The sequence below is a fragment of the Petaurus breviceps genome, unplaced genomic scaffold, assembly GCF_028583685.1.
Source record: "Petaurus breviceps papuanus isolate PSGF00001 unplaced genomic scaffold, PetGlider_PUasm1.0 78, whole genome shotgun sequence".
Taxonomy (NCBI): Eukaryota; Metazoa; Chordata; class Mammalia; order Diprotodontia; family Petauridae; genus Petaurus; species Petaurus breviceps.
Window position 1 is genome coordinate 1,108,360 of NW_027186502.1, and position 21,850 is coordinate 1,130,209.

A 21,850-nucleotide genomic window follows, 5' to 3' on the forward strand; every position below is an offset into this window, starting at 1 on the left:
TGGATAAGGGAAGAATTTAGGAACGAAGAAGATAGAGTATTAAAAATGTAAAATTGATAATTTTGATTCTATAAAATTAAAAAAAAAATGTTTGCAGAAACAAAACCAATGTAACCAAAATTAAAAAGAAAGCAGAAAACTGGGGGAAAATTTGTAATGAATATCTCTGATAATGGCCTCATTTCTCAGGTATATAGTGAATGGAGTCAAACTTTAAAAAATCATTCCCCAGTTGATAAATGTTCAAAGAATATGAACAGGCAGTTTTCAGAAAAAGAAATCAAAACTATCTATAGTCATATGAAAAAAATTGCTCTAAATCACTGTTGTAGAGAAAAACAAATTGAAATGACTCTGAGATACCACCTTACGCCTATCAGATTTGCTACTAGCATGTTTCCCTGATAATAAGACACTGTCTTATTAAATTTTTTGGACAGAAAAACACTAGAGGGCTTATTTTAAGGGGAGGGCTTATTTTAATGAACATTGACAGCAATTTTAATAAACAGGTAAATGTGAACAAAAAAATGTACCTTTATTCAATAATGAATTCAATAAAGAACAGGATGACGTGCTCACTGCTGCAGCTCTGATTGGATGCATATCGGAGCGCGGCATGCAGGGGATCACCTTCACTACAGTAGCAATCTCAATAGGGCTTATTTTCGGGGGAGGGCTTATTTTAGAGGAATCTTACACAGTAAGGGGAGGGCTTATTTTCGGGATAGGTCTTATTATCGGGGAAACACGGTATGACAAAAAAAAGGAAAACTTTAGATGTTGGAGGAGATGTGCACAAACTGGAACACTAATGCACTGTTGGTAGAACTGTAAAGTGATCTAACCATTCTAGAGAGCTCTTTGGAACTGTCCCCAAGCAGCTATCAAGCTATGCATACTCTTTGATCCAGCAAATCAACTGCTAGGTCTATATCCCAAAGACATCCCCAAAAAGGAGAAAGGGCCTATTTGTACAAAAACATTCACAGCAGCATTTTTGTGATGACTAGGAATTAGAAATCTAAGGGATGGCCATCAATTGGGGAATGGTAAAACAAGCTATGGTGGCATATGATTGTCATGGAATATTAATGTGCTCTAAGAAATGACAAGCAGGATGATTTAAGAAAAACTTGGAAAGACTTACATGAATTGGTGCATAGGGAAGTAGAGAGAATCAAGAGACATACACAGTAACAGCAATATTGTTCAATGAAGAACTGTGAATGATTTAGCTATTCTCACCAATACAATGATCCAAGACAACCCCAAAGGACTAATGATGAAACCTACTATCTGCTTCTGGAGAAAGAACTGACTTTGTTTGAATGTATACTGAAGCATGCTATTTTTTCACTTTTTTCTTTCCTTTTTTCTTTTAATTGTCTCTTTTTTGTACAAAATGACTAATATGGAAATGTATATAATTGCAAGTGTATAACCTATATCTGATGGCTTACCATCTCAGGGAAGGGAGAGGGCATGGAGGGAGGGAGAGATAGAATGTAGAACTCAAAACTTTGAATAAAAATGTTAATACACAAAAAAAAGAAATCCATTATGAACTTTTCCCAGCTTTATTTCTGATAGAATTACAATGATGTCATCATAACCCAATTCCACTCATCATCCCTACCCCCCAACTTCCCACACCTAATCCTCAAACCCATGTGGTTCTCCTTGGCTAAGCAGACTGGAGATCATTACACAGTTCAGGCTGGGGAATTTCATGTAAGAACTAGGAATTTTTTTTTCTAACTCCTCAACTCAAGCAATGTCAATGCTGTCACTTATCAACCATACTCACCATTAAATAGTGGGCTGGTCTCAGCCCCAAGAGAGTCCCTAGCACTTCCAATTCATGGTGATGCTGTTGAACTTTGAGAGCCAAGAGGTAGCATAAATTCAGTAGTGTGGTTAGTTGAAGTACACCTGTTGTAATCAAGGGACAATCTAGGAAATGCTTTAAGAATGCCATGAGGCACATGTACATGTATCTGCTGAAAAAATTCTCTGACAACACCAGATTAATGCAGTTCGGTTAGAGAAAGTCGTGAAGAAGAATGGGAGTCCTTTGCTAAAGATGAGTCTAAAAGACTAAAAGACTGAGTTATACCTTTAGTTTTTTAATCATAGACTCAAATAGGAAAGGAAACTTAGAGATCATCTGGGTTTAAGTTTAAGTTCCATCTAGGCCACTTACTAGCTTTGTTCTCAGCTGTTAGATGAGAATACTTATACTATGAACTGCATTGGGTCAGGTTTAAAGTTCAAATGAGAAAATGTACAAGATGTATACCAATGGTTTTATTTGTAATCTACAAAGTGCCCTAAAATATAGCTATTATTATCTACTTATCTAATGGGAGTACTGGAGGAAGGCATTTGATAAATATTAAAATGTAATGTAGATGAATGAATAGTAATTAGATTTCTTCCAGGGGAAAATAACTGGAATGGTGAAAGTCTTTGAGTTCATACTATAGGAAGACTGATTGAAAGAGCTACAGATGTGGATGTTTAGTCTAGAAAAAAGAAGATGTAGGGGGAACATGATACATGATAGATGTCTTCAGGTATCCACAGGACTCTCATAAAGGAGAGGAATTAAATTTGTTTCCAGAGAACAAAAGTAGAAGTAGGAAGAGTGATAATGAGGAAAATTTAGGTTGATAGAAAATGTCTTACTATCAGAGATATCTAAAAGTAAAATGAGTTCTTTCAGGAGGTGGTGGGATCCCTCTTAATGGAGGTCTTTGAACAAAGACTAGACAATCACTTGTGACGGATATTGTAGGGGGTGTTCTTCTTCAGGTGTAGGGTGGACCTGATTGCTACTGAAGTCTCTTCTGTCTGTGGAGCTCTATAGCTCTGGAACTCCTATTGAGTGTGAATTCACTGAAACCTTTAGATCTTTTTCAGATGAATTATTGCCTAGCTTTGCCTCATCCATTTTGAATTCATGGTATGCATTTTTTTTAACCCAGGTGTAAACTTGACATCCATCCCTAGAAAATTTCATCATCTTCAGTTGGCTCAACAACCAGAGATCTTTTTGCCTCCTCACAGTATCATCCAGAGTGTTAGCTTCCTTTACCAGCTTTTTGTTATCTGCAAAATTAGAAGCAGGACATATAGACATACACACTTGCATATATGTATGTATGTGTGTCTATGTATCTGATACACATATACATAGTACATACACACATACATGTATGTATGTCTATGTGTCCTGCTTCTGATTTTGAAGATATGTACACAGACACACAAACATACACAGACACAGACACACACACACACACACACACATATCCAAAGTCCTTGATAGTCTACTGAGGCAGTCTACTGGAGGCCTCCATCTAAATGCTGACTGACTGCTATAAGTTTGGATCCAGCCATTCAAACAGTTCCAAATCCATCTAAATGTACAATGGTGTAGTATATATGTCTTTCTTTCCCACAACCACACTAAAAGACTTAATTAATTAAAATCTAAGTGAACCATATCTGTAATATTCCCTGGTGTGAAACAGTGGAAAGAATACTGATTCTGAAGTTTGAGGCCTGGTTTCAAAGTGTACCTATAATACTTACTTCTCGTGTGACTTTGGGTCAGTTAATTAACCTTACTGGGCTTCAGTTTTTTCTTCTGTGAAGTGAGAGAGTTGGTAGATGAGACAGCCTTGGAGGTTCCTTTTGATCTTATATCAATGATTCTACAATCCTCAAAAGAAAAAAGTATTTATCTCTAGTTATTTGATCTCTATCAAACCATGTGATCACTGCTTCTTTTTCTAAATTTTCACTAACCTACCTTCTGAAAACGTGTTCAGAATAAAGTTTAAACTCACTGTCTTATATTAGAAAATTTCATTCTCTTCCATTTGAAAAATCAAGACATTTGTCTTTTTTCCACTCATATGATACTTCTCCTTTTTACAATCTTTCAGACAAAGCCATCAGATCTGTTGGTTCTTTCAGTACCTGAAAATGTGTTTTATTTCAGGTGATTTGAATTTGTCAAAGACAGTGTGTTTTCATTTTATCTCCATACTTCTCTTCAGAATCAACTCCCTATTAACCATGTCTGTTCTATCCTTCCAAGTTCAAAGATCATCCTCATTGGCAGAAAAAAGAGATAAAAATAGGAATTATTATTATTATTCCATCCCCCCAAGCAACTGTGCTGACCCTCTCTGATCCTCTTCTATTCCCCAATAAAACTAAAAACCCTCCACCATTTATGTTATCCCTAACTTCCTTGCCAGCACCTTTCACTCACTTGACACTATTCCTACAAGCTCATTCCATGGCATGTATCATTTTCTGTTCAACTTAACTCTCTATCACCTGTCCTTGTTTTCATCTTTACATGTCATAAAATTAAAATTGACTGTTGAGTTCTGTGTACATCTTTAGAGTATATTTTTAGAATGCCCCTTTTTTCCTCCTCATAGAAATTATTTCTCTTTATGTCCTTAGAACAAAGGTTCTTAACATAGGGTCCATGAACTTAAAAAAAAAGTTAGTAATGATTTCAGTATAATGGTTTCCTTTGTACTCCTATGGATTTTGTGCATTTAAAAACATTCGTCTGAGAAAGGGTACCTAGTTTTTACCAGACTGCCAAAGATACAGACTACCATGATTCAAAAAGGTTCTCTGCCTTAAGAGCTTCTCATTTTTCCTGGGCTGAATTCTGCTGTAGAATTTTAGGTGATGAGATACTGTCTGCACCTTCTCTTAACCTTTGAAATTTATTCTTTCAAATCTAGGGTACCTGTCAGATGATATGCAGTGTTTTTTTCCCCTCTATCACAAACTTTAGGATGGAATAATCACTTTCCCTTAGGGCTCCATCATTTCTACCATAATAACCACTTCCTCGCTGCTGGTATAAATTAGATCCAGAACAGGATTTCATCTTGTTGCTTCCTCTACCTTTTAAAAGAGCAAATTATCATTGAAACATGTCAAGGAATTATTCACTGCTCTGCTTTTGGCAGAGAGATAACTCTGGCAGATGTCTGGATTGATTGAAGTTCTCCATCACTTCTCCATCACGCCTCGGTGGAAGACTTGTTATTTGTTTCCAAACACCTAATGGTTATCATTTCAGCTCCTGCTTCCATTGAACTTCAGCCAAATGCTTCTCCTTTGATTTCCTGGATGTTCTTGAGTGTGTATGCCTTTTTAACCTACATTGCTACCCTATGCCTTCTTTTGCCTCTCCTATTTCATCACACTCTTTTAAGCAGACTTCCAGTAACAGAATCATCAGATGCAGTCTTAACAATATCTGTGTGATCAAATCTATCCCCTTGGCTTAAGCTCTTCAGTTTATCTTCATTATCCATTATTTTGGTTCAGTTGTATCTAATTCAATTTGGGGTTTTCTTGGCTGAGATACTGGAGTGGTTTGTGATTTCCTTCTTCAGCTTATTTGACAGATGAGGAAAATGAGGCAAACAAAACAGTTAAGTGACTTGCTCAGGGTCTGAGACCAGATCTGATGAGATGAGCCTTCCTAATGCCTACCACTCTATCTGCTGTACCTCTTCTCTACCCTAATATTTTTTAATGTTATCCATACTTTGTGCATATTTTCCCCTCCACTTTTTCCCACTTCTTATGAAGGGTTATTTTTTGTAATCTTCTACCATGCTACTCAGTAAGCTATTACAAATAAGTTTATACTCTAAATCAGCATTGCCCGTATGTCTCCACTTGACAAGAATGTCAGTCTCTAGACTTTTAATCCCTTTGTTGTTGTATTTGATTTATATCAGTTAACCTTCCTTAGTCAACAAGCATTTATTAAGTACTTACTATGCGTTAGGAGCTGGTAATTGTCTTTTCTTGGTTTCTCTTCTTTTATCCATTCCCTATTTTTTTTTTAGCATGAACAGCTTATTTCACTAAGGTTGGAGCATTCCATTTGTTGATGTAATTTTTAGTATTTTTAAAATCTGTATATAAATGCAAACATACATACATTACATACATATATTCCCTCAAAAGAACCTCTTGTGATAAATGGTAAAAATGTATATATCCCCATTTTGCAGATGAGGAAACTGAGGCTTAAATATCTAAAGCACTTTTCTTGCAGTCACAAAAGCTCTAAACAGACAGAGACAGGATTCAAACCCAACTTCCCAGTCTGGCTTGAGCCTTCTTTCCTCTGTGTCTTGCTGTCTTATGGGTCTGAGAGAGAGGAAATGGGTATCCCCTTGGTCTCACCACTCTGCTCAGGTTTGTTCTTTTCTTGCAGAGGTGCCGAGAACAGAAGAGAGTTTTGAGCAGCGACTGATCCTCAAAGCTTTCCTGCTGAAGTTCGTCAATGCCTATTCCTCTATTTTCTACGTGGCCTTTTTCAAAGGGAGGTAAGCACTATTGGGTGCAGAGGGCTACTTCTCCAGTATTATCCAATGTACTCCCCCATGCTTCTCCAGTAGGCTTCACATCCCCTTGGGAAGTGGAGGCAGCCTATCTCTAATGTCCTCCTGTGCAGCTCATCCTGTGCAGTTCGGTCAAAGTAGCTGCTCAATTTCTCTGGGTCAGAGAGAGTATGGGGTGGTTGAATGAGTATTAAGATTGGAATCTTTCCCACTTGAGTTTCTTAACCTTCAAAGTGGGAAGAAAAATATTTGAACTGCCCAGAGTCAAGTAAGATAATGTCCTCTTTGTTTCTGTAGAAGGCACTAACGTTCTCCCCATCACCCAAGCTTAAAGCTTCAGAATCATCCATGACTTTTTTCCTTTCTCTCATCTCCTACATCCAATCAGTTGACAAATACTGCCAGTTCTACTTAGAGGCAGCATAATGGAAAGCATAGATTTTAAGTCTTTACATTTATAAATATTTTAAGAGCTTAACTCCTGCTTCTGATTTGTACTAGCTTTGTGACCATGGATAAGTCGCTTAATCTCTCTTGAATTTTAATTTTCTCTTTATTTTTTCTTTTTAAAGTAACTTTTTTTACTAGTCTGTCCCTACCACTATGCTTACAATTAAATAGTTTTTAAAAACAACAAACCAAACCTTTAATACAAAGCTACACATAGTCCAGCCAGACAAATTCCCACCTTTTTTGATGTTATTCAGTTGTTTTAGTTGTGTCTGACTATCCGTGACTCCATTTGGAGTTTTCTTGGCAAAGATACTGAAGTGGTTAGCCATTTCCTTCTCCAGCTCATTTTACAGATGAAGAAACTGAGGCAAACAGGGTTAAGTGACTTGCCCAAGGTCACACAGCTAGTAAGTGTCTGAGGCTGGATTTGAAGTTAGATCTTCCTGACTCCAAGCCTGGTGTCTATCCACTGCACCACCTAGCTTTGCGTCCAAAAATATATCTATTTCTGCATTTTGTCATCTCTCTGTCAGTAAGGGGAGTGGTGTGTAACATTTTCATTCTTTGGGACTGATGGTTTATCAATGTATTGGTCAGAGTTCTTAAAGTCTTTCAAGGTTGTTTTCTCTCTCATGTTATCATTGTAAGCATTGTCCATTTCCTCATTTCTTTTTTTTTTCCCTCAGGAGCTAGTTTTCTGTTTATTACTGTCCATGGCAAGATGCCATAATGGAATTTTTCTTATCTTGGTATTTTTTTTCAAATGCTTTATTAACTTCTGGTTTACATCATTCATTTCCGCCAGATTATGATTTACAAATTTTTTCCCCTTTTTTCCCCTACCCACCACCCCAAAGTAGCAGTCCCACAGGATATCCCCTCCTCCAGTCTGCTCTCTCCCATATCTTCTCCCATGTCCCCTTCGACTTTTCCAGTAGGGCATGGTGGATCTCTATGCCCCAATGCCTGTATATCTTATTTCCCAGTTACATGTAAAATAGTATTAATAATTGTATTTATATATTTTTAAACATTTGATTTTAAAACTTTGAATTCCAGATTCATTCCCTTCCTCCCTTGTCACCCACCCTTACTGGGAAGATAAGCAATTCAGTATAGGTTGTACATGTGTAGCTATGCAAAACATTACCATAGCAGATATATTGTAAAAGACTGACTATATTTTGCTCCCTCCTATTCCACTTCCCACTTGTTAAATTCTCTACTTTGATCATCTCCCTTTTGAAAAGTAGGTTCTTCCAATTTCTCTCCCCCCTATCCTGACCTCCCTTACATCATTCCCCCTCTCATCCCCTTCCCCCCTACTCTCCTGTAGGGTGAGATACTCTATTTAGTGTGTATGTCATTCCCTCCCTGAGCCAAATTCAATGAGAATAAGGTTTTGCCTTTTTACCTTCCTGTTCTTCCCCTCCATTGTAACCATTTTCCCTTGCCTCTTCTATATGAGATAGTTTACCCCATCCTGTCTCTCCGCATCTCCTCTTGTTATATTCCTCTCTCACCTCTTAATTTTACCTTTTAAGTATCATTCCTTCCTATTAAATTGGTCCTGTGGCCTCTATCTATGTATACCTGTAAACATATATACACTCATTCACATAAGTTTTCATATGCCCATATACCCTCCTATATAGACATATATATGTATATATTTATATTCCCTTCAACTATATATATATATATATTTTTTAAAGCAATTGGGTTAAGTAACTTGCTCAAGGTTATATGGCCAGTTATTTATGGGTGTGGTGCTGAGTATCTGAGCCCAAATATGATCCCCAGATCATCCCGACACTGGAGCTGGTACTCTTACTTGCTGTGCTACCTGGCCGCATCCCCCTCCCCCCTTCAACTATTTTCATACTGAGAAAAAGTTTCATCAATTACAATTATTGTTTTTCCATGTAGGAATGTAAATAGTTCAACTTTGATAAGTTCCTTATGATTTCTGTTCCGTTTACCTTCTCAATCTTCTCTTGCTTCTTGTATCTGAATGTCAAATTTTCTATTCAATTCTGTTTTTTTTTTTCATCAAGAATGCTTGAAAGTCCTCTATTCTACTGAATGACCATATTTTACCCTGAAACATTATACTCAGTTTTGCTGGGTAGGTGATTCTTGGTTTTAATCCTAGCTCCTTTGTCCTCTGGAATATCGTATTCCAAGCCCTTCGATCCCTCAGTGTAGAAACTGCCAGATCCTGTGTTATCTTGATTGTGCTTCCACAGTATTGAAATTGTTTTTTCCTGGCTGCTTGTAATATTCTCTCCTTGATCTGGGAATTTCAGAACCTGGTTATAATATTCCTAGGAATTTCTTTTTTGGGATCTTTTTCAGGAGGTCGGTACATTCTTTCAACCTCTATTTTGCCCTCTGGTTCTAAAACGTCAGGACAGTTTTCCTTGAGAATTTCTTGGAGGATGATTTCTAGGTTCTTACTTTGATCATGGCTTTCACGTAGTCCAATAATTTTTAAAGTATCTCTCCTGGATCTATTTTCCAGGTCAGTTGTTTTTCTAATGAGGTATTTCACATTGTCTTCTATTCTTTCATTTGTTTGGATCTGTTTAACAGCATCTTGATTTCTCATAAAGTCACTAGCTTCCATTTGCTACAATCTAATTCTGAAGCAATGATTCTCCCCAGTGAGCTTTTGAGATTCTTTTTCCATCTGGCAAATTCAGCTTTTTAAGGCATTCTTCTCCTCATTGCCTTTTTGAGCCTCTTTTGCCATTGGAGTTCATCTGTTTTCCTCAGTCAGGCTGTTGACTCTCATTTCATAATTTTCTTGCATCTTTCTCATTTCTCTTCCCAATTTTTCCTCCACTTTTCTTATCTGCTTCTTAAGGTCCTCTATGTCCTGTAACCAGCTCATATTTTTCTTGGAAGCTTTTAGTGCAGGAGTTCTGACTTCACTGTCTTCCTCCTCTTCCATGCTTTGATCTTTTTTGTTCCCAAAATAGGAGTCTAATGTTGGATTGCTTTGCTTGATTTGCTTCCTTTGCCTGCTCATTTTGCCACTCAGTTACTTGACTTTTGGGCTTTTTGCCACAGTAGGACTCTGCTACCAGACAGGAAAGCTTTGTACCAAATGCTGGGGTTTTCTCAGCTGCCAAAGGTATTAGTTGGGTGCCCTCTTTGAAGCAACAACCCACTCTGGCAAGCTGGTTTCACAACCCAGGACCTCCGACCTCAGTCCAGATCCAAGCAGATTAATGCAAGAGCAATTACCCCTCAGACTAGTTTCTTGGTCCACCTACACTCTGCAGGCCAGTAGCTGAAACTGCTACGTGGGGGTGGCTGCATGGCCACAACTCCTCAGCAGCTTCTCACCACCGGGGAAGAAGCTGACACACTCCCAACTACTGGATCCCAAAATCCACACTGCACTGACCTCTCACTTTGTCCTTCACATCTATGTGTTAATAATTCTGAAAATGCCCCCAGCTGCTGCTGGTCTGGAGTCCCTCCAGCTGGTTGGTCAGGCCTGCCCTGGGGCCAAAACTCCCAGAGTGCTGCCTTAGCTGATTCCTGCTGGCCTGCTGGGATGTCCTCAGCAGGAAGTTAGCTTCTTTGTGTTGTTTTGTCGGTTCTGTAGCTCCAAAGTTTATTCAGAGTCCCCTTTTACATCAATTGGGGGAGGTGGAAACCAGGGGTCTGTGGAAGTCCTGTTTCTACTTCCCCATCTTGACTCTGCCCCTTATCTTGGTATTCTTGGAAAGTTAATCTTGAGGATTTCAGCTGGAGAGCAAGAACTCCCACTTCCTCATTTCTTATGGCACATTAATATTCTGTTAGATTCACAGATTGTCTAAGCTATTTCTCAATAGGAGGAAAGCCCCTTCAGTTTCCAATTTGAGGCTACCATGAAAGGAGCTGCTCTAAATATTTTTGTCCATACAGCTCCCTTTTCTCTTTCTTTTAGTCCCTTGGGGTATAGACCAACTAGTGGGATAACTGGGTATGTCACAGGATATACAGTGGTTGGTACATTTCTGGTAAAAAAAAAAAGCAACTTCCAAGTTGCTTTCTAAAATGTCTGGATCAGTTCCCAACCCACCAACATGGCACGAATGTACCTATTTTTTCCACTGTTCTTGCAATAAGTTTCTTTATTTGTAAAAGAAAGCTAGCACCACCTACTTTATAGCAGGTGTGGTAATTTGATCCTCACAATGAATCAAATTAGATAATGTATAGAAAGTTCTTTGATAGTTACAACATCAAAGAGCTATAAAAATGTCGGTTGATTTTATTATTCTACTTCAACAATAATTCTCCTTTTCAGTCTTAATGCAACCACTATAATTTAACCCTACCTGTTTGCTTGTTCAGAGGATTATACTGGTTTCTTAATGTATTTTCTGCTTTTCGTCTGTGCCGACTTCAGTTCATCCTTCACACAAATGTCTGAGCTGTCTTCTTGATGCACTTTTCTGATCACTTCATCTGTACACTTGAAAACTTCACTGTGCATTGTCTAGTGAATTAAGTACAAAGTACTGATACTGTGGCATTCAAGGCCCTCTGCAATTTCAAGGCTGAAACTTACTTTTGTACCATTATCTCATTTTGCTTTCCTTCATCTAGTCTAAGTTTCAGTCAAACTAACTACTCTCCATCCCTTATTTTCAACCTGCGCTCTCCAGTATCTGTACATTTGCCAATGCTAATGTCCAGAGATAAGCTGGCATCCCTTTGTGATTCACTGACAGTCTGAAATCAAATTGCCTTTCTTTGGGCCTCTATCCTCTGCTGCCCCCAGATGTCAGCTGAAAGAAGGCTGCCTGGATGAGGAACATTTATCTATTCCACAAATAATAACTTTTTGGGGGATTTGCTGCATTAATAGACAAGGTTTCTCTTGCTCCCCAATTGGTTTCAAGTGATCTGGCCTGTGCCCCCTCCTGCTTTTGTTGGGACTCAGTTTCTGTGAGGAGACTGGGAGCTATGAGAGAGAGGGCATGGTCTAAATCAGGAGTGGGGGACCTGTGGCCTCGAGGTCACATGTGCCTTTCTAAGGGCTGTAGTGGAGATCATAGAGGACCTAGAGGTCCTTTGAATCCTTTGACTGAAGTAGGATTCAGTCAAAGGGTCACACTTGAGGACCTAGAGGGCCACATGTGGCCTCAAGGCTGTAAATTCCCCATCCTTAGTCCAAATCAAGATTCATGTGGGAAACTAAAAATCAGGTTCAGGTCAAAGGCGATTTAGCTACACCAGGCAAATCATTGTGAATGGATTATGAGACCAAAATGTCCAAAGGCAGTAAGAGGCTGATATCATGCAAGGAAAACACCAATATAGTCCTTTTATGTCCTTGCCAGGCTCTAACTCTGTCCAGTTTCTCTTCCAGAAACTTTGAGAGCCTGCTCAGAAAAGTGAATAAAACCTTACTCATCTAGGTCTTGTATTTCATAGAAGGAAGAAATTACAAAGCATAAGGAATGGCAGTTTCTGATTGTAGTAATCTCTACTTTGGACTTCAGACACTTCCATGCCATTCCCTTCCACCCCCCTGGGAAATTAATGTTCCTGCAAAGAGTGATATTATTTGCCCAGTCAACTGTCAGCTTTACTAACTAGGGGAAGAAGAGACACAAGCAATACAAACCATTGGAGAATCCAAATGGCTCTCTGCCTTGACCAGGAATATCAGCCTAGGGTCAGGGGTTGTTCCATGTAGGCAGCCTGAGTGCTAAGGTGAGGAAAGGACCTTAGTACAGATGATCCACAAAGAGGACTGGGTAACATAGTCAAAGAGGGAGGAAGTAGGTGCTGCTTTTCATGAAAATTGAGCCTGAAGATCATTGACTTTCTCCCTCTTGAAGTTACTTTGCATTTACTTGCTTACAGCCTAGTACAATAGTGTGGATGCTATTTTAAGAGCAAGGCTTATTTTATTTTGTGTTATTTCATTTCATTTTTGCATCCCTAGTCCCAAACATGGGGCCTTGCACTTAACAATTGTTTGATGATTTGATTCAAACCAGAGTCAGAAAGCTGAGGAAGCTGACGAACTGGAGACTGTCTTCAGGGGACAAATAGCAGTTTTATGTGTCAACGAAGTGGAGTAATCCAGGAGAAAGACGGGGTCTCATAAACTCAGAGCTGAAAAAGACCTCAGATTAACTAGTTGACAACATTTATGTGGCAGCTAGGTGTCGTAGTCAATAAGAGTATTGGACTTGGAGTCAGAAAGACATGAGTTCAAATCCTCCCTTTGACACATTTTTTTTTTCAGGGGGAAGGTAGGGAAATCGGGGTTAAGTGACTTGCCCAAGGTCACATGGCTAATTTATTGTATTGTGTCTGAGGCCGGATTTGAACTCAGGTCCTCCTGACTCCAGGGCTAGTGCTCTATTCACTGAGCCACCTAGCTGCTGCCCCCCCCCACTTGTTAACTATTTGATCCTGGGCAAGCCACTTGATCTTTCTAGGCCTCAGTTTCCTCATCTGTAAAATGAGAATGGTCAGCTAGGTAGTACAGGGGATAAAGTGTTGTTCCTGGAGAGAGGGGGACCTGAGTTCAAATGTGACCTGAGACTTATTAGCTGTGTGATCCTGGGCAAATAACTTAACTTTTCCTCAGTTTCCATATCTGTGAAATGAGCTGGAGAAGGGAATGGAAAACCACTCTTGTATCTTTGCCAAGCAAACTCCAAATGAGGTCACGAAGAGTCAAATACAACCAATTGACTAAAGGATGGCAAAAATGAAAATAATAATAATACCTACTTCACGTGGTTGTTGTAAGGATGAAATGAGATTAAATGTAGAGTTTTCTTGAAAATCTTGAAGCTATGATGTAAATATTAACTGTTATTGTCCTTAAACACCTCCAGAATATCTAGGATTATGTTAGGCCCTGGGTATATGGATGCCAAAGGAAGGCAGCACCCACCCTTAGAAGCTCTCATTCTGCTAGTCATATTCTACTAGTATTGCATGCTTATAGCTGAATGAATGCAAGCGATTTGAGCAGGAGGGACTAAGCACTGCAGGAATCAGGAAAAGCTTCTTTAAGGAGGTAGGGACTGAACAGAGCCTTTAAGGGAGCTGGGGTTGTAAGAAGTCATGATAAGGAGGGAGAACCTGACAGGCATAGGGCACAGCTTGTGCAACGACATGGAGATGGGAAGTGAGAGGTGGAATGTTCATTAGAGCAAACAAGTACGTCACTTTATCTGGAGCATAGCATGCATTGTTCAGTCATTCCGTCTCGTCCAACTCTTGATGACCCAAAGGATTGAAGCCTCCTGGTACTGCCCATGGAATTTTCTTGGCAAAGATACTAAAGTGGTTTGCTGTTTCCTCCTCCAAGGGATGAAGGCAACAGAGGTTAAGTGACTTGCCTAGGATCACATAGCTTGTAAATGTGTGAGGCCAGAGTTTTGACTCAGGTCTTCCTCATTCCATGCCAAGCACTCTATCCACTGACCCACCTAGCTGCCTCATAGCATGCATGGGGGAGAGCAGTGTGTTATCTGGAACCAAGTTGTAAAGGTCTTTAATGCCAATTATGGGGATTTGAATTTTATACTGAGGGCAGTAGGGAGGCATTGATGTTTAAGTAAGGGAGTGATATGAACATAGTTGTGCTTTAGGAATATTATTGAAAATTATATTGACTCATTGTTTCCAACCCTGTTTGCCAATCAGTGTTGGCAAAGGCAATGAGTCTGCAGCTTTTTGCATTATCTGCTCTTTGTCATGTACCTCTGTCTGTGATATTTGTAACCCTACCTGCAAATTGTCACATACTTACTACCTTGGGAAGTAGTGAGATGCAAGGGCCCAACTTTTTTTTTTACTGGCGTTGACCTCTCTGAATTGTCTTTATCTTAAGAAAGTTATCAAGAAAAGCTGTCCCAACCTTGAAGGCATTGCTGCTTCCCAGTGATTGGCCTGTCAATGCACTGCTACCTTAACTTACTTGGAATAAATTCCTTTTAATTCTCTTTGTCCTGAGTTTTGCCTCATTAATCAGGGTGAAAGGCCAAAGAATTTTCCTTTCAACAATTTAATTTTGGCAACTCTGTGGAAGATGAATTAAAGAGGGGACAGGCTGGGTACAAGGAGACCATTTAGGTTATTATAGTCATCTAAGTGAAGAATGATAAGGGTCTAGGCCAGGCCAGTCGTGATATGAGCAGAGAGAAGGAAACAGATGTGAGGGATTTTGAGTAGGTGGAATGAATAAGCCTTGGCAGCCAGATATTGGAGGAAGTGAAATGCAGGGATAGAAGAATGAAAGAGGAATATCAAGGATCACTCCTGGGTTATGAACCTGAATGACTGAAAGAATGGTGTTCCCTTGAGGGAATTAGTTATTTTAGTTTAGCTGATAACTGAACAGGAATCATACTCTGTAACACTCCATATCCTCCAAATGATGCCATGTAGATGACAAATGATGTTATCTTCTTTTCTTGAAGACCTCTAATGATGGGGCACTCACTAGGCTCCAAGGAAATCCCATCTACTGATAAATTGCCATCATTATTAGTGTCTTTTACATCTGGTTCAAACCTGCCTCTTCACAACTTCCAACAATTTCCCCTAACTTTTCCCTTTATGGCCAAGTAGAAATAAATCTAGCTTTTTCATCATGGGACTCTTCAGATACGGAGGACACAACTATGATGTCTTCCCAAATCTTCTCTCCTCTAAAATTCTTTCAACTGATCACTATACAATACAGTTTCCAGTTCCTTTGCTTTCCTGTTCCCTTTCCTCTGATTATTCAGTAATAATTAATGACTTTCCTAAAATGTGATCCCAAGAGTAATTTGGAACTATGCACAAAGGACAGTAAAAGAGTGTATATGCCCTTTGATCCAGCAATACTACTACTAGGTCTGTATCCCAAAGAGATCATAAAAAGGGGAAAAGACCTACATGTACAAAAATATTTATAGCAGCTCTTTTTGTGGTGGCAAGGATTTGGAAACTAAGGGAATTCCCATCAATTGTGGAATGGCTGAACAAGTTATGGTATATGAATATAATGGAATACTATTGTGCTATAAGAAATGATGAGCAGGTGGATTTCAGAAAAATCTGGAAAGATTTATATGAATTGATGCTGGGCAAAGTGAATAGAACCAGGAGAATGTTGTACATAGTAACAGCAATACTGTGCAATGATCAAATGATTGACTTAACTCTTCTCAGCAATACAGTGATCTAAGACAGGGTTGGGCATCTGTAGTCTTGAGGCCACATGTGACCCTCTAGGTTCTCAAATGTGGCCCTTTGAATCCAAATTTCACTGTGAAGGTTCTATCAAAGAGCCACACTTGAGAGGACCCAGAGTCACATGTGGCCTCAAGGCTGCAGGTTCCCCACCCTGATCTAAGACAATTCCAAAAGATGCATGATAGAAAATGCTACCCACATCTTGAGAAAGAACTATGGAGTTTGAATGCATATTGATGAATATTATTTTCATTGTTTTTTGTGGCTTTCCCCTTTTATTCTGTTTTTTTACAACATGACTAATGTGGAAATACATTTAACATGATTGCACATGTATAACTTACATCAGATTGTTTGCCATCTTAGGGAGGTGGGAGGGAAGGGCCATTGAAACTCAAATTCTCAGTAAAATGAATGTTGAAAACTAACTTTACATGTAATTGGAAAAAATAATATACTATTTACATAAAAAAATCCTCCCCCCCCAAATTGAAAAAAAAAGTAAAATGTGGCTCAAAGAACTGGACAACATATTCCCAACAGTTTGACTAAGGTAAAATACAAACAGATAATCATCTCACTTGTTCTGGACACTATTCTATACTGTATACTATATATCTCACTATTCTGGACACTGATTCTATAAATTATATAAGTATAAATATAAAATGATATTTATATTTTTGGAGGCCACATAACACTCTTGACTCACATCACCCTTTCAGCCCATTAAAAAGCAAGCCCTTTTTCTCATGAGCTGTTGCTTTGTCTTATTTCCTCCATCCACAGTTGGTAGGCCAATCTTATCAATTCTGTCGCCACAAAAGCTCTGGGAACTGCAGTGCTGCCTTTGCTTTGCTCACATGAGCACCACCCTGGTCAGGTCCTTATCACCTCTCACCTGGAGTATGGGGAGAGCCTTCTTTTTCTTTGCCTGATTCCAGCCTCCCTTCTCTCCAATACATTCTCCATTCGACAAACAGAACAATCCTTCTAAAACTCACATCTGCCTATTCCTCTTTCTTGTTTGAGAAATTACCATGGCTCCCTGTTGTTTCCAGATATATTGCACATCACCCCCACTTCAGGCACCCTGTCCTTCATCTAAGCTGATCTACTCTCTGGTCTTAGAGAGTTCATAGGATATAGACTTGGAAGGGATCTCATAGATCATCAAATCTACCCCGTCACTTAATAGCTGAGGAACCTGAGGACCAGGAAGTCACTTGCCCAAAGTGGCAAGGTTTGAATTCATGACCACTGACTCCAGAGCCAGTACTTTTCCTACTATGTCATACTTCCCCATAAGGTCATGAATCTTGGAAGTAGCAAAGATAGTGCTCAGGCCCGAGTCTTGTGGTTTCTGCACCACACCAAAGCTGCCTGGCCGCCAGAGGAATCTGCCTATTATTAAGACTGGTCTGTATTTACCCCTTCTCCCCACTCCCCATGTATATTTATACTGACATTGCAAAGAAAGACATTGGAGGGAGGTCATTTCACAGATGAATCATATCCTCTAACAGTATACCTACTCTTTCCCTCCCCTAACTATTACCTTGCTTCTTAATTTCAGGTTTGTCGGCAGGCCTGGGAATTATGTCTATGTGTTTGATGGCTACCGAATGGAAGAGGCAAGTGTCACTACTATGACCCTCATTTAAATAAAAAGAAAGACTATCTTATTAAGTACTTAATATGTGCTAGGTGTGCTCAGTTCTGGGGGTATGAGTTAAAACTAAAAGATAGTCCCTGTCTTCAAAGAGTTTGCATTCTAGTAGGGGAATGTAAAACATAAAGGGAAGCAGGGAAGGGGGGAAAATGTGGACTAGCTATGGTACCCCTACTATGATATGGCTAGAGATTTCCAGAAGGGACTGGCAAAGCCTTGCACTAATGCTATCAAAACCCGGGGTGATTCCAAGCGTACTGTCCTAACTCAGTGGGTCAAGGAGTGGCGATAATGGCCCCAGTGGAGTGCCCATGGAATGGTTGGAGATATCCAGGAAATTGTGGGCATCCTGATCTCCCTGTCCCATAAAACTTTCTTTGTATCCCCTCACAGTGTGCTCCAGGGGGCTGTCTCATGGAGCTCTGCCTTCAACTCAGCATCATCATGTTGGGGAAGCAGCTCATCCAGAACAACATCTTTGAGATTGGTATCCCGTAAGTACCGAGCCTTTCAGCCCATCTTTTTCCAACATCTTTGCTGGGTGAGATGACCCCCTCCCCCCCAATCTAGTGTTCTTTTTGACAGAGGTAAAATGAGTTGCTTCAAATAACAGAAATAGTAAAAGCTGAACCTCGAACCTGACTCCTAGTCTATCATTTTTTCCCCCATACCTTATTCTCCTGAGATCCAGGGCTTAGCTAATACAACCCGCTTTTGCAGAGGAAATCTAGCAGCAGGGGGCAGGTTATAATGATAATCATAGCTTAATTTATTTAATCCTTTAAGTTTACGAACTACTTCCATAACAACAATAATGCAAATATCATTCCTATTTAACTGGTAAGAATACTGAAATTCTGAGAGTTTAGGTGCCAGTGTCCAAGGTGGGATTTGTACTCTAAGCATCTGACACCAAATTCAGAATTCTTTTCACTGCACTTTTAAAGGCAAGGATATGATAAAAACTCTGTTAAGAAAACCAAAAGCCAACAAGGGCCTGTCAGTGGCAAAGGCTAATAGTAAAAGATTAGGGTACCATTCAATGAATATTACAGTTCTCATTGCACATTGCCCCAAGAGTCATCAAAGTGACACTCTTCTTGTATGAGCCCAATCTTGATTTCCCCAAAGACTTGAGAAACTCTTGGTGAAATACAGTTTGAGCCCTGAGTGTCATAAAACAGCCCACCTTGGATATAATTTGAGCAATTTGATCTGCTCTTTAGAAAGCCTGTGGGCAGGATCTCTGAGATGAACTTTTCCAATGTCATCAAGGGCTAAATGAATACAACATAGAAATGTTCTCTCTTACATGGGTTTACTGATTTGGAGCCATTGATACAAATTATCTTAGATCTCCCAGGTATTAAAGGGATATGGCCTAATAACCCGACCCACAGAGTATGACTAAACAGAGATGACAGGGATTAATTTCCTTTGGGCCTGGTTTATGTCATGCCACCATCTTTTCATGTCTTATTGAACTTGTTAACATTGAAATGAAGGGAAGAAATGGGGCCATTTAAATGGTGTAGTGTTTCTGGAACATTTCATGCCCAAGTCTAGTGCATTTTGGCAATTGTTTTGAATTAAGGAAGCAAGGATTTTTTTTTCCAGAAATATCAGTTTTCTAACTGAAAAATCAGTTAGATTCTTGGCACCTGTTAAGGATGAAGTACTTTAGAGAAAATGAAAGACTGAAATAGTGACTTAGTCACAATGTTCAAATGGTTAGAGAGCAATTACAATTCATCTTAAGGGAAAGTAAACTAAAGATGCAACAAAATATATTGAAATCAGCCAGAAGAAAACATTTTTCAAATTCTCTATCATTCCAATGGTACAATGTGATGTGATTCTGGGGCAACATTTGCAATTACCAATAACCAACAAAGACACATGACTGCTGAAGGCCTCATAGAGTCTAGTGTGATGGAATATTCTGATACAGAAATGAAAGGTCTGTGGGAGCCACAGGTCATATGTGAAAGATCCAAAAGTGGCCCCAGAGGTATAGTCTGATTGAGGCCATATTCTGAAATTAACCTAGGCTTGCCAGTTGCATGAAGGAGAGGAGGGGGCAGATCAGGAGAAGGAGAGCTATTTTTTTTTCAGATGCTTTATTAACCTCTGATTTACATCATTCATTTCCACCAGATTTTGAGTTACAAATTTTCTCCCCGTTTTTCACCTACCCACCACCCCAAAATAGCAGTCCCACAGGATATCCCCTCCTCCAATCTGCTCTCTCCCATATTTTCTCCCATACCCCTTTCAACTTTTCCAGTGGATCTCTGTGCCCCAGTGCCTGTATATCTTATTTCACAATTACGTGTAAAATAGTATTAATAATAGTGTGTATATATATATGTATATTTGAATATTTGATTTTAAAACTTTGAATTCCAGATTTATTCCCTTCCTCCCTTGTCACCCACCCTTACTGGGAAGATAAGCAGTTCAGTACTGGTTGTACATGTGTGGCTAATGCAAAACAATAACATGATAGATATATTGTAAAAGACTGACTATATTTCCCTCCCTCCTATCCCACCTCCCACTTGTTCTATTCTCTACTTTGATCCTGTCCCTTTTCAAAAGTGGGTGCTTCCAACTTCCCTCCTCCCCAGCTTGCCCTCCCTTCCATCATCCCCCCTCTGATCCCCTTCCCCCTACTTTCCTGGAGGGTGAGATACCCTATTTAGTGTGTATTTCATTCCCTTCTCAAGCCAAATTCAATGGGAATAAGGTTGACCCATTCCCTTTTGCCTTCCTATTCTTCCTCTCCATTGTAACCATTTTCCCTTGCCTCTTCTATATGAGATAGTTTACCCCATTCTGTCTCTCCCCATCTCCTCTCATTATATTCCTCTCTCACCTCTCAATTTCACCTTTTAAGTATCATCCCTTCCTGTTAAATTAGTCCTGTGCCCTCTATCAATGTGTATCTGTAAACATATATACACACATTCACATATGTATTCATATGCCCATATACCCGCATATATATATATATATATTCCATTCCCTTCAACTACTGAGAAAAGTTTCATAAGTTACAATTATTGTTTTTCCATGTAGGAATGTTAATAGTTCAACTTTGATAAATTCCTTATGATTTCTATTCCCTGTTTACCTTCTCATGCTTCTCTTGCTTCTTGTATCTGAATGTCAAATTTTCTATTCAACTCTGGTTTTTTCAGCAAGAATGCTTGAAAGTCCTCTATTCCAATGAATGACCATATTTTCCCCTGAAACATGATACTCAGTTTTTCTGCGTAGGTGACTCTTGGTTTTAATCCCAGCTCCTTTGACTTCCAGAATATCATATTCCAAGCCCTTCAATCCCTCAGTGTAGAAGCTGCCAGATCCTGTGTTATCCTGATTTTCTTCCTGGCTGCTTGTAATATTCTCTCCTTAATCTGGGAATTCCGGAACCTGGCTATAATATTCCTAGGAGTTTTTTTGGGGGGATCTTTTTCAGGAGGTGATTGGTAGATTCTTTCAACCTCTATTTTGCCCTCTGGCTCTAAAACATCAGGGCAGTTTTCTTTGAGAACTTCCTGGAGGGTGATTTCTAGGTTCTTACTTTGGTCATGGCTTTCAGGTAGTCTAATAATTTTTAAATTATCTCTCCTGGATCTATTTTCCAGGTCAGTGGTTTTTCCCATGAGATATTTCACATTGCCTTCTATTCTTTCATTTGTTTGGATCTGTTTAACAGCATGTTGATTTCTCATAAAGTCATTAGCTTCCATTTGCTCCAATCTAATTCTGAAGCAATGATTCTCCTCATTGAGCTTTTGAGATTCTTTTTCCATCTGGCAAATTCAGCTTTTTAAGGCATTCTTCTCCTCATTGCCTTTTTGAGCCTCTTTTGCCATTTGTGTTAGTCTATTTTTTAAGTTGTGATTTTCCTCAGTCAGGCTGTTGATTCTCATTTCATAATTTTCTTGCATTGTTCTCATTTCTCTTCCCAATTTTTTCCTCCACTTCTCTTATCTGCTTCTTAAGGTCCTCTATGGCCTGCAACCAGCTTGTATTTTTCTTGGAAGCTTTTGGTGCAGGAGTTCTGACTTCACTGTCTTCCTCCTAT

The 21,850-nt window shown here is 39.3% G+C and overlaps 1 protein-coding gene across 1 annotated transcript in view; it reads left to right on the plus strand.

Moving 5' to 3' along the window:
• Window positions 1-21,850, plus strand: part of ANO2 (anoctamin 2) — a 573,391-nt gene that overhangs the window by 458,593 nt on the left and 92,948 nt on the right. The window contains exons 18-20 of the mRNA XM_069106084.1: window positions 6,281-6,392; window positions 17,659-17,716; window positions 18,148-18,248. Of these exons, the coding sequence (XP_068962185.1) occupies window positions 6,281-6,392; window positions 17,659-17,716; window positions 18,148-18,248 (271 nt within the window). The remainder of the gene's footprint in view (window positions 1-6,280; window positions 6,393-17,658; window positions 17,717-18,147; window positions 18,249-21,850) is intronic.